At 40.6% G+C, this 18,649-nt stretch overlaps 1 protein-coding gene across 3 annotated transcripts in view; it reads left to right on the top strand.

The window, feature by feature from the left end:
• The window catches only part of negr1 (neuronal growth regulator 1), a 158,846-nt gene that overhangs the window by 107,560 nt on the left and 32,637 nt on the right, over positions 1-18,649 (top strand). Inside the window, exons 6-8 of one of the 3 annotated variants that reach the window (XM_053854630.1) lie at positions 1,804-1,952; positions 14,701-14,742; positions 14,974-16,441. In XM_053854630.1, coding sequence (XP_053710605.1) covers positions 1,804-1,952; positions 14,701-14,742; positions 14,974-15,386 — 604 coding nt within the window. In that variant the 3' untranslated portion in view covers positions 15,387-16,441. Of the gene's footprint in view, positions 1-1,803; positions 1,953-14,700; positions 14,743-14,973; positions 16,442-18,649 lie in introns of those variants that run through there. The other 2 variants (XM_053854641.1, XM_053854652.1) reach the window with 2 other exon arrangements.

The following is an 18,649-nucleotide window of genomic DNA, read 5'->3' as shown; positions in this document are numbered from 1 at the left end:
TACCAAACTCCTCCTTTATCCAGTATTCTCCCAGTATTCTCCGGTTTTGTCTGGGTTCTCCGGTTTCCTCTCACAAGCCAAAGACATACAACATACTCGCTTGGTTAATTGGACACTCTTGAATTGCCCCTACGTGTGCGTGTATGTGTGAATGCTGTGTGTGCCTTGCGTCCTGTCTAGGGTCTGTTCCTGCCTCTCGCCCAATGACGGCTGTCATTGGCTCCAGCACTCCCTGCAATCCTGAACAGGACAGGTTACTTGAAGATATATGTATGTAAAATAAAGAAAAATAGCATTTTCATTTCAGTGTCATATTTGACACAAATTACTATCCATCCTTTAATCTCATACGCAAAGATATATGTATCAAATACGAGTTGGCTGGCGTTGTAGCTGTAGTCCTGGGATTGAGAAACTTGTAGGGTTTCTTTTTCTGAATATGATGATACATACAGTGTTCAAGGGAGATACACAAATGTAAAGGTGCAGGACTGGAAATAAGATCATCCTAAAGGAGCCCACACCGAACTGCTGGCAGATTGTTGTTTAAGTCCAAATTAATATTTTTGCCTCTATAAACATCTATAATGGAAGATCTCCTGGAACATCCTCCCTGTGCACTTCATACCCATCCATTGAGATTCAAGTGTCTTACGCTTTAAATGCAAATTACCGCATTATCCATCATCTCCTGGTGAGTACAATTCCAGTCATCAGCTCACATAGTGCTAATTGTAATTACGGGGTGGATTCAATTTATTCAAATTGCTAAGAATCAGGTTGACGTGATTCTGGTCTTTATTTAATTCAAGGACTAGTGCATGCAGTGATTTTGTTTGAGGGCACTATCTGCGGCGAACACATGACGCTCATGTACAAGATTATAGAACTTTTAATTGCTTATTTCCCTTTCGCACGGACTCGAGTGTCGCGGCTGTTTTCGGCGACGCACGCTGTCATCTGTTCGTTGCTGACAGTTCGTCTCTGGATTGTGACACGTTTGACGGGCAAATCCCTTTCATGACGTGTCATTGCTTTGCTCCTTCAGTAGGAACAGGTGTGTGTGTGAGGGAGCTTGTTTTGACTGATAGGAACATCGACTGGTTTGATGTTTGAAGCTGGCAGCTCACAAGCAGAGGCATGATTATCAGCATACTGACATGTTGAGGGAGTCAACTTGGATGATAGCATATCATATAGTACTTGTTCTAGATGGTCTTTGGACAGAGTGTTTTTAGCCGGCGCTGTTCCCACACTGAAGCCGGCATCACTTGCCCTTCACACTCCCTTGTGTGTTTATCCCGTTTCCCACTGTGAAACTGTTGCAGAGGCAGAAACGCCTCTGATGAAAGCAAACTCTGTAATATTTACAAATACCCCACTCTCAGGATTCTCAGCAGATGCTGCAACACTGTGAATCTTAATCTCTACAGGCTGGTAGAGATCATCACACCCACTAAAGTAAACAATAAAGCATTTGTCAATTTAACAGCACAAATGTCAGACACAACTGGAATGGGATTTATCGCCGCCTCCCTCCACCTGCGACAAAACGATGAACAACATGTCAAGCGGCACCCAGCTGTTTCACCTCTGGGTCATTTCTCTCTCTGTTTAGTCCTTCAGAGCTTCTCTGCCCCACAAAACAGGCGGAGGAATGTGTTGAAGAGGGTGATGAAGTACTGTTCACTCCACTAAGGATGACAAACATTTGGACTGCCCTTGACACCGGCCACTTCAGACGTTTTATATGTGGGTGAGAAATCAAGACTTAATGCCTGGTGACTGTGTTGTCTTTTTCAGGATTATCAAGGGGCAGGGCATCGACATCAAGAACCTCAGTTCCAGATCAGTTCTTACAGTGAACAACATGACAGAGGACCGTTATGGGAACTACACATGCGTCGCCACCAACAAGCTAGGGACGGCTTACGCCAGCGTGCCTCTCATTCGTAAGTCTTCATGGCTCTTGCTTATTTACATGACCTTAACACCAACTAGATGGGAGAGTCGTCCTACTGTCAAGGTGTGTTGTGTAGCGAATGGAATTGACGTAGCTTCAGGCAGAGTCGCTGACATGTGCGTGTGCATGTGGTGGTTTGAGCCTTTTTGGAGCTCAAGAAGATGGCGGTGTGTGGTATAAACAGTAATCTGCTGGCGTTGTGGGAAGCAGATTCACTGCATTTTATTGCTCTCTGAGGGCAAACGTGTAGACAGAAAATGCTGTCTGTTTTGCGGGTCTCAACATTGATGTACATCAAAGAACTTAGCGCTGAGTTCCAACTTTGACTCCAATGCTACACCAGCAAAAAAGGCTCTGTCTTGAGCCGTAATATTGGCTTTTCTTTCTATGGTTTTATCTCTCATCATCTGGCGCATCAAGAACTGCATAGCTCAATGGGTATTATGAAGTAGTCAGTCGCTTGAATCAAGTGTATCTTTGCGGAATGTCCCCAGGCAACTGGGACGTGTGAGACTGCTGAGCGCCAGACTCAGCACTAGCACATTGTTCGTGTTGGACGTGGTGAATGTGTGGCGCTAGGTCAATTCTTGGGGCAGCATTTTGGACATCTTTCTCCGTCCCACCCTCGCAGCAAGTGGTGACTAACATGACAGCCAAATTGTTCTCCAGCCTGTTGACAGAAACCACAGTCATTATGCTCGCGTTTAGCTGAAGATAGAAAATGGGCTTTAATGGGGAGATATAACGTCATCAGCATTTTACGTCAGGAAAGTGCCCATTCAGAGTAACGTAAATAAACATGTGCTGTGCTGTAATTATCTTGAGATAATGACTTGTCCGTCGTTCCGACTTTCCCGCATCCCATTTGGTATTTTACTCTTAATCTGGGTGCAGCGACGGAGGCTAGAGAAAGAGGTCCAAACCTCCTGGACAGGCCCTGAACATCTCACCACATGGTTTCACACAGTACTCTATATAGGGGTTATAAAACCTTTTCCATGCCCCTTGCTAAATGCAGCTTCTAAACTCAGTTTCTATTTCTTTGAAACACCTTACGATTCACTCCTAACTGAGGGATTCAGTAACACTTGACTTTCACATCAAGTGCTCCACTTGTCTATGGATGTCTGATGTACATACAAAAAGTGTATTCAATTATTTAGTGTACCTGGTGTATCAGTCAAACAACTAGAAAGCCATTACACTAACCTATTTCAAAATCCATTTCCCACTACGTTTTTGAGCTAGAATGGATGGAAAAGCATCCAGTCCAATGTATTCTGTGTTGAAATATGAAACTGCGAATTCAATTATTCAACAGTTCGCTCTGCTTTCTCTGATGATAACATTGTCCCGAGCAGTCCACTGAGTCAGAATACAAAACGCTGTCTTGCATCGTGGAGCTCGCAATTGTCACTGGAGCTCTTCGCTCACCTATTTGTGCATGCTCAGAGAGCATCAAAGCCATGTCTTCGATCGTCAAATTGATGGTCTTACGACAATGTGGCAATGTTGATGCCTCAAAGGCAGAGAGGCAAAAACCCATTAGGCTAGATAGAAAGTTCAACCTCTGTGTTCTGTTCACTTGGTATGTCTCTCCATCATGTTCTGTCTCCTCGACTTTTTTTTTTCGCTTTCTTTCTAATCTTGTCTCTCACTCACTTTGTCCCTTTTTCTTTTACACACTCCTTCGCCTTTGCTCCTATGATCCCCTTTAATTGAGGAGAGAACAATTCTGCTGTCCCTCCTAATGAGAAATGGCAAGCAATCTTGCGCGGCATACTCTCTCAGGTACCTCGACGCCAATAACAAAACCCAGAGGTTAGGTTTCATCACGGGTGACTTTGGATTGCTATTTTAGAGTGGTCGATAGCTATTGATGAGCTTGATGGGAAGTGGAACAGGTAATGCATATTTGAAAGAGCATCGTCCAATGGGGAGGAGCGGAAATATAATATGTGCAGGGTGGACGAAGAGCTGTAGTGCTGGGCAAAAAACTTTCACTGGCCAGACATAGTCTATAAGCTGGATCCAACTGTCTGCTGCACTCATTTGTGTGTCATATCTCAAAGTGACTCACAGTAGTCGAGCGAAATGCTGCACTCTGCAACACATTTAAGACAGGGACTCGAATCTGCAACTTGGACTGGCTCTCGGGCAGACAACACGACTCGGACTTGTGATTTGTGACTCGAGCACTGTGTTTAGTTTCGTATATTTCCATTCTGACAATTGTCTCCCCTGACACCATTTCGCTGACTGTCCTTCTTAGCACATGCATGTGCACAACACAGCCAACCGACAAGTACAAAAGTGACACTGAATACTGTGGTATCCTTTGTTGGTTTACAACTATAGTGACCAACTGCCTCGTAACAGAAGACTAGCCAGCTGCTCAGTCAGCTGTTCCACTTTCTGTAAAAAAAATATCCTTCACCTGTGGGCTTTTTCCACCAAAATTTTACTTTTAAAAAGTGTTATTTTTCTAAATCGGTGATGATGCTGGTGTCACATTTCATGCCTTTCGTAGGATCCAAATTAATTTCTTTCTTTACAGATTTAGATTTTTTATTCTTAACTGTAGTTTGCTTAACTTTCAGCTTCTCTCTGCAATATCACCAGACCCAAAGCTCAACAGGGGGAGGCTTTCTGTTATAAATAGAGCCTGATGGCTATAAATATATCGCCCTAATCTCGAGGTTGGCTGTTCAGGTTGGGAACCCAGTAGTCGGAAGTGGGACAGGCAGTTGGAGAGTTGGATTAATGCCAGACTGTACTAGAAAGCGGACCTCAGGGAGCAGGAGCTGCTGACATGTCCTTACTTACAGGGTCATGCTTCAAAATCTCTATTAACTACACAGCATTCCATGCTACTAAAGTCTGTCTAAATTTCAGATTAGTGCCTTCAACTCAGAGCAGATGCTTTTTGTCCTCACCTGGATTGGCCTTCATTTAGTTTGAGTCAGAATTGGACTGCCAATGATGAGAAGTAGAGTGACAGTGGCAGGTTTAACAGCAGAAAAGGGAACACGTTCTTTCTCATTCCAAAGCTTGTTTGGGATGCGATCCAAGAATCTTTGTTTGAACTGATGATTTTGGTTGTTTGTTTTAGGATACATCTTTTTTTTTTTTGTGCCGTTTATGCTTAAATGGATTTCACGCATCCTACTTTCATCAGTTCAATTAGGGGTCATTTGATTTTAAAACAAATGACTGCTCCAGAAACGCGGCTGCAAAGTCAGCCAAACAACAGCGTTCACTTTTTAATGTAAATCGTCCTCATTCCTCCGTGGGACTGTTTCCAGACTAGTTTTCCCTGCCGTGATCGACTTCCTTGTTTTACTTTAAAGAGCCGAGTTGAACAACTCGAACCACCTCTGATTTGAGATTCATGAATCGCCGAGTGCTGCCTTCCCATTTGCATCGAGATGATCACGCTCTCTTGCAGGCATGATTTTTAACCCTCGTGATTCGAGCTGATGAAGGTTTTGCTAAGATTTATTTCCACATGATTGCTCTGTGAATCTGAATTTTATTCATGCAGCTCGAGTTGATTGAACAACTCTGACGAGTTAGTTGAAGATTGAGAAGATTCTGCACCCCGATCCATGACAGCTGTGTTTTTAAAGCGATTAATCTTAAGAAAGCTTTTAAAAAAAAAAACTCTCAGCAGAATGGAAAATGATTACTCTGCCTCCTTCTGATGAAGCTCAACTCATGTCTTCTATCATAATTCAACTTGCGAAACTCTAATATTCATTCATATTTTCATCCAATCTGTGATGGAAAACCATTTTACCTGTTTTGAGTTAATAACAAACAAGCTGTCGCCTCAAAAGGTTTTTGTCTTTAGAAATTAAAGATGCATTACAAACCGAATAAATGAGCTGCACGCTTGAAAAGATGATCACATAAGTGATGATGCCAGCCTGCGTTTGGGGCAAACGGTGAATAGAGAGCGGAGACGTTCGTGTTCAGGCACAGATCCACTTAGCCAGTGTGTTTCCCCGTGAGACAAAGCCCACTCGGTCTTACCTTGTGAGGCTGTCGCTAATTAACATCAGCAAAACATATTCACAACCCCAATATTTATTTAGGTTTTTTTTAGAGAATAAGGCCTTCAGCTGGTTTAGAGTGTAGGTGGAACATTTGTAACTGACTACAAGAGAAGAAGGGGACTATCCTGCGCCTGGGCTCATTGTGATTCAGTTAAATAGGATGAAAAACAGCAGAAGTCTGTGGACATGGGTCGATCCTCATGTAGGACAAACCTTTTTAAATCTAAATCGAGATTGTTGTTGAACTTTTATATTGATCTGTATCCAAAGATGGAACCATGTGGCGACCTGTAGACTGTAAAATCTTTCTTTTTCTAGCGATGAAAAACATGAAGGGATACATGAAGTAACTCAGGGCAGTGAATTTGTGCTGGAGAAATTATTCACATTTTCAGTTGTGACCCTTCCAAAACTTCAGAATCAATCTAACTACAGTACAAGCGTTTCAGACCACGGTGGGTAAATTACATTTTCATTGTGGCCCCATCATCACAAGATAATATTTAAAAAAAAGGCATGATAAGTGCATTGTTGTTATTATTATTATACAATATAGGTTATTGCCCAGTAATATCGGAATTATGTGGGTAATGAATCAATAGTAATTTGAATCAAGTTGTCAATGTAAAAAAAAAATAATGTGAATTATAAAAACATAAGCGGTCAACAAGGTAAAAAAAAATATAATTCTAATTAGTGCTGTCAGTCGATAAAAAAAATAATCGAATTAATTACAGGATTGTGTAATTAATTCATCAAATTAATCCCATTTTTATGTCATATCTGCTAAAGGTCTCCTGATGAAGAATGTAAGTTCTAGGATATTAAAAAACGTAGTGCATGACGAGAAGAAGAGAAGATTTGAAATCCAATTTTTTATTGGTGAACTGTGCTTCATAAATGAAATCCAAAAGTAAAGGTCAAACACAAACCAGTTTGGCCAGGTGCATTATTCAAAAAGGTAAAACAAATACAGCAATACAGTGAGATAAATAAAATAAAGCTGTCTTCAAAAATGTAAAACAAACAGCAATACAGTTAAATAAATAAAATAAAGCTGTCTTCAAAAATGTAATACAAATACAGCAATACAATTAAATAAATAAAATAAGGCTCTTTTCAAAAATGTAAAACAAATACAGTGATTCAGTTAAATAAATAAAATAAAGCTGTCTTCAAAAATGTAATACAAATACAGCAATACAGTTAAATAAATAAAATAAAGCTGTCTTCAAAAATGTAAAACAAATACAGCAATACAGTTAAATAAATAAAATAAAGCTGTCTTCAAAAATGTAATACAAATACAGCAATACAGTTAAATAAATATAATAAGGCTGTTTTCAAAAATGTAATACAAATACAGCGATTCAGTTAAATAAATAAAATTCTGAAATAAAATAAGGCTGTCTCAAATAGGCACTTAAGCTCAATATAACAATTCAAAAATGAATAATAGAAGTATAACACGCCTCCAAATGAGGCAAAATGAAGAACCGTTGATACTCATAATTAATTGCGTGAAATTTTTTAACGCGTTAAAATGACAGCACTAACTATAATAAATGTTAAAACTATTAAAGTATGTTTGATTCATAAAATAAAAGTGAAATGAGGTTTATATAAATTTGAATTGAAATGAGGAGACGAATCCTCATAAATGGTGTTCGGCTCGTCTGCATCATGAAACAGTGTCTTTATTTTCATGACGCAGCCGTCGGCACTCTCTGTTTAGAGATGATGTGAGGTTTCATTGAAATGGTTATTCAAAGATTTTGAGATTTTGGAGAAGAGAGTACCGTCTACTGGAAATGAGGTCACTGTGTCAGGAAGCCTCATGAGGGCCAGATCAATTCATGCGGGGGGCCACATGTGGCCAGTTTTAGACTTTAAGGAAAAACACGCCTTTTCCGTTGGACCAACCATGAACTTCAGACCAACACACCATATGATTTCACTCTAGTAAAAATAATAATGGGGTGGGGAAAAAGGCTCGCGAATCCCATTTCAACTTCCATTTCATGAGCTTGATGGAAGTGAACTTCGGTGAGTCTGCTCACTCCAATTTTCTGAGTGAAGTCCACCAGCTTAATTGGTCAAGCTCTTATCCCCCAGCCCACCTCGGCTTAGCCCCGGAGGAGATTTTCTCATCCCCATACCTCTGCCTTCATTTCCTCCTCCTCTTTCTTCACTCCCAACCACCCCCGAGCAGTAATCGGAAGACACGTATATTGGAAAGGAAAAAGACGGAACTCACCCTTGTTCTCTTGCTTCCCAGTCACCTGTATAAGTTGTGAATGAGCGTGTAGTGACGGTTATTACTGCAGACTTGAGGAGTTGTCATTTTCTCACGGGCACCCCACAGTTTGGTTGTTTCCACTTGCATGGTTTTATCATGCATCGCAGGCTTGAGAAAATGTGGACCAGGAGATAATAAATAAATAAATATGGCCCTTATTAAAGGATATAATCTGCCAGAATCGTATTTCAAAGTGCTTTATAAATAAATACGGTGTGGTCTGGACAGAGGCACTGCTTTTTGAATCGAGTGGTTATGCACCACCCCTGTCCTTGGGTTGAAGTGAAGTCATTCTAGCACAATGGCAGAGGTGTCTTTATATATAATTGAAACATTGGCAGGTGGCGGTGTCATTTTCCCTGAGGCACCCTCCAAATGCTGCAACATTTACCCATTGTTTGAGTGTCCACATTTCCATATTTTGGCAATCAAAAGAAGCCATTAACATTTTCCGGCGGCTCTGTGATGAGGAAATGTTTGGTGCTGTGAGCGACCGGTCGCCCCACGAGCCAATGGGCCTTAAATCCACCCACTGTCACAGACACTTGTTGGAAAGCCACCAGTGCAGGTAGAAAAATGTCTCCCTGGATGACCGAGCATTAAAGAATGACACTGGATAAATATCACATTAGGTGGCTCAGTAATTACCAGAAATCCATCATCTCAAGTGAAGGTCACAACTGACTATAAATCAGAGTTTTGCACTTTCATGAGCCGTTATAATATATATATATATATATATATATATATATATATATATATATATATATATATATATATATATATATATATATATATATATATATATATATATATATATATATATACAATATCTGTATAACTATATTGTATTTTTTGTAGAAAAATACAATATAGTTATACAGAAAAAACATATTACCTTACACAACATACGTGGGTGACCTCCAGCAAACGTAGAAGTGATCTGTTATCAAAAGATTCCATAAGTCTAGTGGATACACTAAACCAACTAGTGTAAGTCAGGAGGAGCAACTAACAATGTGAAGGGAGAACAAACAAACTGGCGAAAATACTGGCAGAAACTAAGAACCTGAAGTTGACAACTACTACCAACAGAAGAGCTGTGCTGATTGTAGTTCAGTAGTGATGTTAAAATAGAAGCACAGTGAAGTGTCCAGCCCAGAGGCCTTGTCCAACTGAAGCCTAATATTGAGACCAATATCATGTGTATGGTATTTGATCCAAGTTTCCAATTCCAGTTTTCGTTCTTGTTTGATAAAGTTGTCAAGTCAATGTTATTTATGGTGCATTATTTATCCTAAGCAGATATTTAGCTACCGCGGCGGTCTGGTTAGAACAAGCTCGCTACCCGTATGTGTCGAAAAACTAATGGAGAGTGAACAATAATGCTGAATTGTGTTCTATTGCAGACGGGGTGAGCCAAAGTAACTGCCAAATCTTCTCCCGTATGTTTGCATTAGTTTTATTTATTTATTTATTTTTTTAAGGAAGAACAGCTTGTTCATGTAAACATATCATTTATTTTTATTCAAAACATGCCATACTGGATCTGAAAAGTGAAGTAGCGTGGATGCACTGAGCACACCTGCATACTCGTCCCAAAAATACATCTAAAATTGTGAGCTAAATTGTGATTTCATACTAAAAAAAAAAAAAAAAAAAATGTTTCTATATGGCATCCATCTCTACGTCCAAGAGATCCTGTCGTCTTCTCTTGTTTGTGATATCATCTTTGCATACCCATCATGATGTGCATTTAATGAAACACTTGTGTGGTTGTTTTTAAAGGACGAAAGCGTTCGCCTGGGTTGATGTGCTGTATCTATGTGGCTTGCTACATACTTATCTGCTGTCAATTCCTGATTTGTTCTTTCACTTTTTTATTTGACAACACATATCAGTTTGTGGGTCTCATGCTTTTTCCACCATTCAGGACTTGCGTTGGCTCAGTGGATTCAAAAACGTACAGCGGTTTGCTTAAGTCTAGAGCTGGCTGTGCTGTGTTGTATCTCATTGTCTGTCTTTCATTATGATCAGCTGGGGTCTCACTACACCTGGGCTCCGTCAACAAATGTGTCACATATATGCATGTGCACTCACGGATGCAACATGCATTGATGAAGCGCAAACAGAAAGCGTCCGTTCCTGACCAGTTCTAGGCACTGAATTATAGCAGTGTTTTGGCTTTTTCTCCAGTATATATCGGAAAGGATCCTGCGGCGTTATTTGGCTTTGTTTGGAGACGGATGAGAAAAAAACATGGCTTTGAAGATGTTGCTGCGCTCTATTGCATCTTTGTTGAGTAAAAACAAGATTATCTAAAAATGAGGTCTAAACTCAAGGAATGGCTTTGTAACATAAGAAAAGCTTTGTTAGAGATTGAAGTTTGTGGCCTAAAAATGAGATTGGTACAATATTTGATCTTATACTCTCTGCTTCACAATAATAATAATAAAAAAAAAACTTGTATGGTTGTTTCATCACACCCCAGCAGACTTGAGAAAACAAATCAGAGCAGTTGTTATCGCATTTGCCGGATACCTGAGCGCTTCTGTTTGGAATAATGAGTTAGATATTGTTCCTAAGAACTGGGAATTAAAAATGAGGTTATTACTGTTGTTATATATGTATAACAGTGTCAGATTTCAAAACAGTCAAAACTCCATGAGTTTTTGCAGGAGGAGCAATGTTGTGGACAGTAAATGATATTCCTCTCACGATGTGGTGTGGGGGGACACAGCAAACCAGCCGATTTTCAAGTGCTCAGCTGTGTGGAGCCACGCTCCGGTGTTAATCAGATTCACCCACATGCGTGTCTGAAGATAGAAATGAAAAGAAAAAGACTTCCCATATCTCTTCCCCTGAGGAGAACTTAACTCACGAGATGGCTGTGCAACATCCTGCGTTCCTCGGTTTTCACCATCCTCTGCACAGATTCAAACCCCACAGGGAGCGTTTCAGCTGAAGATTTTTTTTTTTTTTTCGGCCTGATTTTGTTGACTAACTGATTTCGACATTGTTCCCTCATGTGATTGTTCTGCCTCTCCTGTGGATGTATGACTAATTCATGCAGTGAATTACTTTTATTTGTCCCTTAAATGGCCTCACCGTTATTGCCGACTTTGAAATGCTGAAGCCTTCTGCTTAAATTGAATTATAATTTACGTCACTTTGCATTTTGAACTTTTAAACTGACACCGGATGAGTGTCGATCTGTGCGTGGAGTGATTGATGTACGCCGAGGTCGTTCTGTTTAAATCGTGTTTATTGTTTCTCCTTTTGTTCCTTGTTCTTCCTCTGCACGCTCTGTACATTTACCATGAGTGAAAATCATCTCAGCATTTACTCAAAGTGTTTTAGCCTCGTACAGGAAAACAAGAAGTCTGAGGCAGCTCATGTGCATTGTCGGAGATGATCAGTGGCCATGACACGTTTGTGTGTTTTTTCAAGCTCTCGATTTAAATCTGAATTTGCGACGCTCTGACTCGCACTTGCTGACAAAAATATAAATGGTGGCTCAGCTCCAATGAAAAGCTTACAATAGAATGGCTTGTGCGCTTCTTTTGACCTGCTGTTGAGGGGCCACACTGTATCCTCTTGAAAACTGATGAAAATGGAGACGCATGAGAGGTTTAAACGCCCTCCCCTGACAGTGAATCAACCCGGATAATGTCTTTTAAACGCAAATGGAAAGTGTAAATGGTGAAGTCCGACTGCTGTTGAGCCTCTCGCACTTTAGTATTGTAACAGCTCCATAACACATTGTGTTGCATGATTGCCTCATTTACCTTGTCAAGCTTCTGAATGGATGAGTCATGACGGGCTCCACTTACTCTCTTGTTGAGTGTTTCTGTTCAGTATAGCTCATGTGTCGGAGATGCCATGTGTTAGATGAGCTGGTCTCCACCTGGCAGGTAGAACTCAAGAGCGAGCAAACCTCTCACTGCTCATTGGAAATAGCCTTGTGGTTGTTGTCTTCACAACAGTGTACTGTTCGCCAAAGTTGTTAATATGTACATCACAGTCTGTCCAATAAGAGATTCGTCCTGAAAGGATCTCACAAAGTGATCAAGCAGCGTCAAACACAGAGAGAAACTTTGCTTCTGTGCACACTTTTCAGTCATGGTGCGGTGAAGGGGGGCCGTGATATAAGGGCTCTTAATTCATTTAAATGCAATGGAGCTAGAATAGATGTGTTCAAGTTGAGTCCGTGCGTGGAGATGAATTCATGCTTGGAGAAATTGAATTGTTTTGTACAGTCCCATTGTGTACGGCAACAGAGTTTTAAGAGTTGTTTACATTACAGGAGCAAAGGCTTCAAGTCAAAATGGAATTGCAGATCATTTTTATGACTAATTTTGATATCTGTGGTCTACACTGCTGTACATTCACAGTGGCTGACACCTTAAAGGGCCAATCCCTCTTCCAGTTCCAGCCACTGTCCATCTTTCATCTTCAAACTCCAATTACTCATTGAGTTGTATGAAAGTAAATCTGTCTCCAATACAAGCCGTCCTCACATCCCTCTCTTCATATGTCCTGCCAGAATCTACGCCTTGAGTTCCGCGAGCAACGGACTTCAGTCCCTATGTTTTTTTTCAGGATTTTTTCCTGAATCACACGGCAAAAACCGTTCGTGTCCATTACCATAATGTCTTCTGTGTTATCTGTTTGCTTTGATGTTTCCACTTCATTTTAATACGTTTGGTCACGTGAGATTTCGTCTTTAAAAAGAGATCATTTTTTCTGATGGCGTGGTGGCTCACATTTAAGCCATGGTGCATCGCCACGCCAGTTAATACATGTATGTGGTGGAAAACCTGATTCAGCTATGCATTTTTCTGATTAATAATGACCTCTGATGTGTAAAGCAAACTGTGTAACGTTGAAATCTCAGGGGGCATACACATCCCTGTACCTCCTCGTGGACAAATGAGACATTGCAATTGAGACATTGCACCTCACTGACCACATCTCCGCGGGGAATTAAAGCCACAAAACTGTATAGGACCAGTCATGGTCGCCCTTCGAATTGGCAAGGGGACAGAGAAAACATGGCAGAAGTATTGAGCAAGGAAAAGTTTAAGCAAAAATACTGTGACAAGAGGAGTACCAGAGGTAGCCAAGAACGTCTCTAGCACAGTGGTTCTCAGTTGGTCTGTCATCTCCCCATAGCAGACAGCTGCAATACAAATCAAGTTTCATTTTATTAACTATAGTTATGCATTATTTAACTATTGCTAAAAAGAAAAATTAGTTATTTGAAGTTTGAAGTTATATGAAAAAAACAAATTCCCAGGAAAGGGTCCACAGCCCACTAATAACAGCTCAATTTCAGAATTTCAGAAACATTTTTGTTTTTGTTTTTGTTTTTTTCGTAAGGAATCTGCATACGTGAAATACATTTCTATCAGGGAGAGTCTCACATTTGCAGCAGCAAGTAGCTGTATATCCAATGACCAACACACCTGTATACCTCATGCCCAGTAATGTTGCAGGATGTAACAAATAAAAATAGACAGATTGCTGTGCCCACCTCTTGAAACACATGAGCACCTTTGAGAGCTGCTCCGATTTAGAAAAGCACCGGTGCTTTTAAATAATCTTCAAAGTTGACCAGCTGCGGATGAGTTTTGGAGTCGAGTCACGTCAATAATACGGTACTATTGACACCCACCGGCTATTAAAAAAGGATGAGATGTTTGGCAGCTGAGCTTCAAATATTTTCATTGTGGTTTAAAGCTCGAGCACTTGAACTTGATAAACTCATTTAAAGCTTTGGCTTCGTAGCGAGGACCACTCCCGTGGGCATATTGATGTTGAGTAGTTTGAGAAAAGTGAGCATTTGGCTGTGCACCAATTCTCCGTCTCTCCAATAAGAGATTCACCCTGAAAGGATCCCACAAAATAATCAGCCCGAGATTTACAGTTGAACGGCATCAGACACCCACAGAAACTTTGCTTCTGTGCACGCTCTTCAGCCATGGAACCGTGAAGGGGGGCCATGATATATAGAATAGATGTGATTTAAAGTCAAGTCCGTGGGTGGAGATGAATTAATGCTTGGAGAGAGATGGACAGTTGTTTTGTATTCCAAGGCAGAAGTGCGATGAGAGATTTTTAATAGAATGCAAAACCCCCTCTGGGCATTCACTTTGCCCACATTTACCTTCAGGAAGCAAATGTAAAACATTCGGCGGTAGCTGCACCTTGTTTATGAGTCACCCAGTTTGGTAGGGAATTCATTGACGTTCTCTCCATCCCCTTGTCCTTTGGTCCTCGCATGCGTTTTCTTTTAATTTTACTTCTCCATTCTGTTAATAATACATGAATGTCCTTTTTCCTTCCCCTCCCCTCTCCCCCCCTCTCCTCCCCTGTAGCAATTATTGAACCCACCACCACTAGTGCTGTCTCAAGCCCAGGTCAGTATATGTCACCATGCTGTACACCCAAATCGGCAAAGAGGTCCGCTGCCTCGTACTAACCCCGATCCAAATTCTCTCATCTTTTTTTTTTTTTTTTTTTTCAATTGGCTGGCTGGATGCTCGTTGCGTTGTACAGTTTCATCGTCTGTTCTTTTTTTTAATACTATAATTTGCTTTTTGAGTTTTCTTTTTTTATATTTTAATGAATTTATTTTTTGCCTCTTACAGCCTGGCTACATATACTTCCCACAGCCTGTGTCATACCATTACAACCCTGCGTCCACCCCCAAAACCCTCACCCCCACCCCACCCCACCCTCCCAGTGTGGACAAATAGCGGCATCATCAAAGTGGCTGTTACACATGCCCCTGGTGCTGATGCTTTTCATAATGTTGATGGCTTCCTTCTCTTCTCTCTGGCTTCCCCACAACCGGCGACACCACTCGTCTCCACAGTGCCAGATAAATGCAGTGTACATCAAAGACTGTTGGTGGCAATGGCACTCGGTGTGGAAAATTGAATCGTCCCTGCCTTTTATCATTCTCTTAGTGGAGGCTGCTGTTTTGGTATTTCTCTTGTGCTGTTTGCAGTGTTTTGTGAACACTCAGTTGGCTCTTTGCCACTGTATTTTAAGCCTTTAGGACCACTGCCGGTGCTCATTCCAGCCCAGATTAATCCCCTCTGACTGTCTGTCCCACATCAGGAATCAAGACCAAATGGATCAAATGTGATATGTTATCTTGTGCGATGTAGAAAACAATCTGTGTTTCCTGTGACCGTAGGAGAAATTACTGTGGTTTGACCTTAGTAACCAAAGACATCTCTCTCTCTCTCTCTCTCTCTCTCTCTCTCTATATATATATATATATATATATATATATATATAGTGGGCTTCAAGATGGCAATATGATAAACTCAACAATATCTATTTCCCTTTTTGTCGTGCATGTACAGTTCCATCAGGCCAAATGCAGTCCATTCACTTGAACCTGCTTTATTAAGAGGAAATAAACATTACTTATTGTCATACTTAGTTCTCTGCAAACCTATAGTCACATGTTGTCTGAGCAATATCACGATATCTTGTGTGAATATGAAAGTATGAAATTTTCTATTTCAAATGTATCATCTTTCCCGTCTTCATGCGTGGCTGCTTCACTCTATTTGGTTCTACAGGGCTTTAAAATCCATATCAATCGGGGAGGGAAAAAAAGTAAAAAAAAATACTCCAAAACATACTTTTAAAATGCACCTGCTCAGGTAATCACAGGTTTGGATTCAGCTCGGTTGATGGATCGGCTGAGTGCTTTAGTGACTTCGCATCCTGCTCTGTGGAGGGACCTTGATTTCTTTTTGCACTTTGCAGAACTGCGAGATGAAGCAAAAGCAAGCTCGCCTGCACAGCCTTGCTGACTGTCTGAGCCAAAGAGAATTATCCACGGAGATTTTGTCAGATAACAACTTTATATAAGCTGAACAGCAATGAGCAGCCCTGGAGTGGCCCCGCATTCTCATTTGAAGAACAGAACAAGCTGAGCAAATGACAATTTCATGGCTTGTGATAAAACCGTTGGTTCAGTTGTAGAGATATATCAGTGGTTGCTGACAACTTAAATGTCATATTATACAGGGGTCAAGGTTTATAATAATAAACTCTTTTTTTTTTTTTCAACCCAGGAGCAACTGAACACACGTCCTTGAACATAAGTTAATGCTTTCTTCGGAGCGCTAACAAGTTAAATACAAACAGCACTCACAAGAGAATGTAAATTTATTCATCGAGAATGTAATACAGAGGTACTCTTCAATCGGCTTTAAAAAAGGTATCACAAGCAAATATAGTCATTTCATATCGTCACCAAATGGTAGAGACATAAGGGGCGGCAGGAATGACATTAACATAAAGGCATGCATGCACAGCGTAAAGCAAGCCAACAGCGCCAGCAAATTCTTCACTAAGAACAAGCGCTGTGGCAACGGTGGAAGGACACGCTTTGAATCGGCTTCAAAAGCCCTGAAGAAGTAGAAAGTAACATTTAGAGCAGGTCTCAGTCCTATTGAATTACTCAACCAGTTGGTGCTGTCTAGAATTTGACTGATAGTATTTGTTACTGATTATAAATGCTGCTATTCTTTTTCTTACTGCACCACATATAGATCTACTTCATTGTTCAAGGATGAGCAGGTGCTGCAGGTGCCTGAAAGTGAGACACATTTCCACATTATAATTAGGGTCGCCATCTTGCAGAAGCTCAGATTACGCCTTTTCTGCCTTACATTCATGCAGCACTACAACTTATATGAGACACGTTATGGCCCATTCATAAAGATCATTTCAAATGTTAGTAGCGTATACTATATATATTGTCACAATTCAGTTGTTAATGATGGATATGAATGGATATTTAAGAAAGTAAATATAAGGTGTTATGTGCACATTTTTCCAGAAAATCTATTTTTGTTGAAACCAAATGAGGAATGAAAAAAAAGCAACATCTCTCTTGTGGATTTCCACCAGATTTAGTGAAAACACTGATCAAGCAACTGCGATTTTACCTGTAAATCTTGCTAATATTTGACAAAAATAAACCATAGTAGTTGGATTGATACCTAGTCAATTATTTTATACCCTGCCATCCATGTTCTCCTCCACCCACCACACACTGTTCTGTTCTTTTCCGTCATGATAAAGCTTGCCTTCATGAAGAACCACATCAATCATGTTCACTGCATGAGGTATGTGCCCCCTGAAAAGGCTTCATCTTCAACCTATAATGGTCCTAGTAACAAGTATTAAATGATGCCAGCCCATACAGAAAGTTCTCTTTGCTGGCACCCCAATCACCCTGATGACTTTTGTGGTTTCTGGTCTTTCTGTCTGCTGGAACCTTTGAAAAGTCAGCTTTTTCTTGACCAATTCTTGACATCTGAATGTGGTTCAATGGTGCCCAAATTTCCGTCTTCCTTCCGACAGCATGCCTCTGTGTCTCTTCAGGATACTCGAGCCACTTAAGAATAGTAGGTCGCTGGTTGATATGTCATGAACCGCCAGCATGCTCCCTTTCATTTTGTTGGAGAACAAGCATCTTACACAAAGCTTGATATTCTCCTTAGGGAGTCTCCCTTAGAGATACGGTAAGGTGCTCGGGATGAGACTTGGAGTGGAGGCAGTTCTCCTCCATGTTGAGATAAGGTGGATCTAGAATTTGTTTAGCATGCGACCTGAATGACTCCAAGATGAGGTACACAAGTGTTCTGCCAGATTTAATACCACTGCATTTTTGATGGGCTCGTAAAAAAGAACTAATACTCTCCTGAGCACAACAGAACTAGAGGTTGAAAGAAAGTCTCGGCCTCTTTTCTCTGGACGCTGCCCCCAGCTAACCAGTCTTATCCACCTGGATTACATAAATACATAAATCATCTGATATGTTGCACAAAGAGATAATATACATTAAAATTCAGCGTGGTCAACATGCATATCTCATGCAACATTTGGACACACAGCATTGGAGTTGTTTCATCCAGTGCATAAACAAGCATTTTATACAAGCATGAATATAAAGAAACAAACATTTTTGTCCACCTAAATAGGTCATGTATTCATGAAAACCAGAAGCAGGTTTATCACTGAGGTTGCATGCCGAGTCTGTTTGATTGCACAAGTGGGAAGAATATTTCGAAACCCCTCTGAATTTCGAATAAAATCTCATTATCTGTCTATTGTTAAAACAAGTTTCATAATTAATTCAAAACATACTTTGTCTGCTTTTATTTCCCCCGTGGTTATAGAAGGAATGAAAAGGGTTTCTGCATGCTAAGCAAATCTGGAGATCTGAAGTGGAAACGCAGTTCAATCCCTCAGCACTTTAGCTGCACTTTACAGCCCATTTGTCTGCAGATA

This window comes from Synchiropus splendidus, chromosome 1, assembly GCF_027744825.2.
Source record: "Synchiropus splendidus isolate RoL2022-P1 chromosome 1, RoL_Sspl_1.0, whole genome shotgun sequence".
Lineage (NCBI taxonomy): Eukaryota > Metazoa > Chordata > Actinopteri > Syngnathiformes > Callionymidae > Synchiropus > Synchiropus splendidus.
The sequence above is the reverse complement of the archived record's forward strand: the minus strand, read 5'-3'. Positions and strand labels throughout refer to the sequence as shown.